At 43.3% G+C, this 5,000-nt stretch overlaps 1 protein-coding gene across 7 annotated transcripts in view; it reads right to left on the reverse strand.

The window, feature by feature from the left end:
• c3h10orf90 (chromosome 3 C10orf90 homolog) overlaps window positions 1-5,000 on the reverse strand; it is a 21,884-nt gene that overhangs the window by 2,734 nt on the left and 14,150 nt on the right. For 2 of the 7 annotated variants that reach the window (XM_077000003.1, XM_076999997.1), the window contains exon 8: window positions 2,615-4,000. In XM_077000003.1, coding sequence (XP_076856118.1) covers window positions 3,981-4,000 — 20 coding nt within the window. In that variant the 3' untranslated portion in view covers window positions 2,615-3,980. The other 5 variants (XM_077000002.1, XM_077000000.1, XM_076999999.1 and 2 more) reach the window with 5 other exon arrangements.

Below are 5,000 nucleotides of genomic sequence, written 5' to 3' on the forward strand. Positions count from 1 at the left end.
TATTTATGCAGCAAGCAGATCAGAATTTTATTAGGGTTCAAAAAAGACAGTGAACTTAAACTAGGACCTTTACGCCGCTCAGAGAATTTTACAAACTCTCAGGGTCTAATGAAGTGTAATGTGGCCCCAGCCACTCGTGAATCAGAAGTTGCGTTGTTAATCCCAGTGCAGACTGTCACTAGTAAACGAGCGTCTGAGGAACAGCCGAGCTGTGTGAGGTGGGGAGGCTATGAGCCGTCGCCAGAGTGCATAACGCTGCACGGTCTGACGCCCAGAGACTGAAGGGAAATCTTGGTGGGATCTTAACTGGTCTGGCGAAGACCAGTCAAGTCAGAGGTGGGAGGGGGGGCTCTGCGCAGAACCTCCTCCCGGATCATCTGCAGGAGAACAAAGACAACGCTCACAGTCCGTGCAGATGTTGAATTATAATGTATGCTATAGCAGAACGAGGCAAAATAAAATAGCTTCCGATTCAGAGGAAACAGACACTTGAAGCCTTAAATGGAGGCTTTGGGAAGGTAGCATCTGTTTTCTGCCCGCTAGTGCTTGCGACATTTGGGTCCAATCTGTGCCACATATATTTTTTAAACAGCAGAAACTTTGCTTTGTACAGAAAGTTTGCTGTACTTCCATATTTTATTTTTTTATTCATGTTAGTGTGGATTGTGACTTCACAATTGTATGCCATGCTTAGAGAAAGAGAGAGAGAGAGAGAGAAATGGAGAGGACAAAGGAGGAGATAGAGAGACAGAGATGGAGAGAGGTAGAAATGGAGAGAGAGAGAAAGAGAGAGAGAGAGAGAGAGCATCAGAAAGTGGCAGATATACACGTACTAAAACATACTGACATATGTTTTCAGATCATAATGTCCCAGTATATAATGTCCTAGTATCTTATATACACAGCACATGGTTGTCAGTGAACAGTATCTTATACACACAGCACAGTAAAGCAGTTCTTCTCTGCAGCACCTAGACATGTGCCTCCTCCATCACTCTCTCTCTCTGTGTCACTCACTCAAAAATTCACACACACAAATTCACAAATGCCCACACACACACACCACATGTGCATATATACACAAAGTTTGTATGAGAGTAGTAAGCCTACTGACTTATAACAAAACCAAGTATTTATACACACTAAACCAAATAATGCAGTGATACGCAAGATGGGCAACACGGTGGCTTGGTGGTTAGCATGTTTGCCTCTCAGCACTGGGGTCTTGGGTTCAAGTCCCTATCTGAGTGGAGTTTCCATGTTCTCCCCGTGTCTGCGTGGGTTTCCTCCGGGGCCTCTGGTTTCCTCCCACAGTCCAAAAACATGGAGGTTAGGTAAATTGGCAGTCCCTGATTCCCAGACAAATTCTCCCTGAGTGTGTGTCTTTGTCCCTCTATGTCCAATAAAAAGCAGTTGTCTGAGTGTGTGTGCTTGTATGCCCAGTGGTGGATGGTGGTCTGTCCTCTCTCCCCTTCCTGCACCCCATTCAGTCCCTCAGGGGGCTGTGGATCCTGGTAGAGAGTACGCTGTGCACAATTGCGCTTCTCGCCGGAGTGTGATTGGTTGTACTTGTGTTAAAATTGTAAAGCGACCTTGGGTATATAGAAAGGCGCTATATAAGTTGAAGATTCATTCATTCATACGCAGAACGCAGGATACTAATGGTTTCACACTGGGCTCAGCCCACTCTCTTCCTAAAAGGAGCCGTATCCTCATAAGCTCCTCACAGGGGTCATCAGGTAAGCACTTCCCTCTGGTGTTCTGTTGAATTAAGCCCCACGACACCAAGAATGTCCACCCCCTCCAAGCTCACTTTAAAACAAGCCACATACAAAACCTCTTTAGTCATAAACCCACATTGGCCTCTTTAGTCATAAACACACATTAGCTTCACTGGTGACTAAAGACTGACTCAGCCCCACTGACACTGTTAATACCAGTTTGGTTCCATGTGGGTTTTACACACTACACCAATGGCACACACTGCACAGGCCCTGTACAGCCAATCACTTCCCAGCACATTAATTCCATAATGACCTCCTCAGCCTCACTGGCACCATTAATGCATACCCAGTTCTGCCATTTCCACATTGATTTGACCTAATACACCACCAAGCATTCCCCAACACTGCAGATCCTCGTTGGTCTGACCCAGCCCCACTGAGGTCACACCCAGCACCACTAAGGTCACACAGTGCCCCACTAAGGTCACACAGTGCCCCACTAAGGTCACACCCAGCCCCACTAAGGTCACACAGTGCCCCACTAAGGTCACACCCAGCCCCACTAAGGTCACATCCAGCCCCACTAAGGTCACAAAGTGCCCCACTAAGGTCACACCCAGCCCCACTAAGGTCACATCCAGCCCCACTAAGGTCACACAGTGCCCCACTAAGGTCACACAGTGCCCCACTAAGGTCACACCCAGCCCCACTAAGGTCACACAGTGCCCCACTAAGGTCACACAGTGCCCCACTAAGGTCACACCCAGCCCCACTAAGGTCACACAGAGACCCACTGTTTGTGTATGATAAGTGGCCAATTCTAGACATGACAGTAACATGACAAAACAATGCATTTGCCTGTGCAGCACACACAACACTTCAGTCATTCCAACTTTAAATAAATGTCATTTATTTATGTAATGTAAATTTAAATATATATAAAGGTAGTACTAACACACACAGGTCATCTCACTAATCATTTTAACTCCAGTTTACAAGCTTGATAAATGTATTTATTTTAGACCATTCATCAGAATTTCATACACTGAAAAGCTGCGCAATACTGACATCTAGAGGAAAGGTGTTGATTTTGCAATCCTGAATGGTTTTAATGGTTTTTTTTGTTAATGAATGAATGTGTCTTTGAGTTTGGTGCAATATTATGGTAGTTTAAATTAAATGCAAGCATTAAAAATGTCTTTGATAATGGTGTACATGTTGCATGTGAAAATTAATTGAACCATAGACAATCTATCTGGTCAATTAACACGCAGTCTCCAGAAATCACATTTATGCACACTGCCCCAAACACACACATACAACTTTCCCATCTAGTTTAATCAATGCTCCAAAGATCCCATTTAAACCAGAGTAATGTCAGGCTACACACAGCCATTCAACCCTGACCTGCTAATAGTAATAGTATGTCATAGTATTATCTGGAATAGTATGCCGTAGTATTGTCTGGAATAGTATGTCATAGTATTGTCTGGAATAGTATGTCACAGTATTGTCTGCAATTGTATGCACCCTGTACATTAAGGTTTGCTCCAGTCTTGGCTGGAGGTTTACAGTCATCATCATCATGGTTCTCTGTGCTTCTTCAAAAGAGCTTGTATAGCACATCTGGAAACCCCAGTCTGCTTTGATATGGTTGCCTGGGAGACCTTGCATCCCTGCATCCCATGATGCTTCCCAGCATCTTGTTGCTGTGTTCAGTCTGACCTGTGATATGAAACGACCTTTGTAGCAATTTGGCTGTTCCTCGCCACATTTTAAGCCACCTACACAGCTGGTTCTGTTTCTGTTTATGACTTTCCACCTATATATGAGAATGATGATCATTATCACTGTTATTCACACACCTGATTACAATCCTACATGATCCCTGATGTTGTGCAAGTGGACCTAGAAGATATGATTTAATGTATAATGTTTGGTAGACACAAAAAATGTGATTTGATGTAGATTTCTCTTTTGTTCATTCACTTTGCACTTTGCATGTAAGGGTGTTAGGTCTATTCATTTTCTCACTAATGTAGCAGAATGTGTGTGTGTATGTGTGTGTGTGTGTGTGTGTGTGTGTGTGTGTGTGGTAGAGTAGTAGGGGCTTATACCTTTTTGAGACACTCTAGCCTCAGTCTGCTGGTTTTGTGTGACTATTTAATCTGTGGTGTGTGACACTATCTTGTAACACTATCTTTCTCTTCTCTTCCTCTTCTTTTTTGCTCTCTTCCTTGTACCTCTTCTTAATCTTCAGCGGATTGCTATAACTCCTGTCAGAAAATAGAAGCAGGTGAAGCAAGATTCTTGAGTTAGTAAGTTGATTTGGGAATTCACCAAAATCAAAATTGCATCAGGGCAATACACTCCACACCTGGCCTGCTGTGTTTAAAACTCTCTGCATACTCTCCACACCTGCCTACTGTGTTTAAAACTCTCTGTGTCTAATACTCTCCACACCTGGCCTACTCTGTGTGCAATACTCACCAAACCTTGTTTGGTCTGTGTCCAATTTGCTATATTTAAAACCTGCAGTCTTTAATGTGCCTTTTTACTTAACGTTACAGGGGAATATAATATAATCTTATTTACATATATACATATCAAATTACTGAGACATTCTTCTATGTACAGTTGTATAAATAATGAGAACCTATTTGTATTGGTAATAGTGAATCTATCTATTATAAACATCTGGCCTGAACTTGTGCTGATAATCAAAAGGTTTGACTTGCATGACTCCATTGAACCAAACATTAGACTCAGCGCAGTTACACACTGCCCCCTACAGAGCAAATTTGGCACACTCAGATAGGATGACTTATCCTGGAGCCCTTGTGGAAATTCAAGCACATTGATATTACGTTTCTCCACCATTGATCTCACAGTCCCAGCAAAGGAAGAAATCAGAGGGTATTTAGGACTTTGCAGATTATTTGCAGATTCTTTGCAGATACTCTTTTTATCAGCCCATCCACTAGCTGGAGCCAATCTGTAAACCTGCAAAACTGGCCCATTCAATGGTGGATCAGCAGCAGGTATATTTGCTGGGATCTATGTACAGCATCTATTTTGCAGGAAGCCCTTTGTGTTTAAACTCAGCCTGAAGTCTAATCACATGGCGTAATCAATTTGTATTCATTGGCATGGAGACAAGCAGGCTGAGGAGAAATGGGATCAGAGCAGTAGGCCTGCAGCCCTGGAGACTAAACACTCGTCTCACACAGGACAGAGATGGAGACGAGACACGAATGAAGCGAGCATGAGTGGAAA

This window comes from Brachyhypopomus gauderio, chromosome 3, assembly GCF_052324685.1.
Source record: "Brachyhypopomus gauderio isolate BG-103 chromosome 3, BGAUD_0.2, whole genome shotgun sequence".
NCBI classification, from domain to species: Eukaryota; Metazoa; Chordata; class Actinopteri; order Gymnotiformes; family Hypopomidae; genus Brachyhypopomus; species Brachyhypopomus gauderio.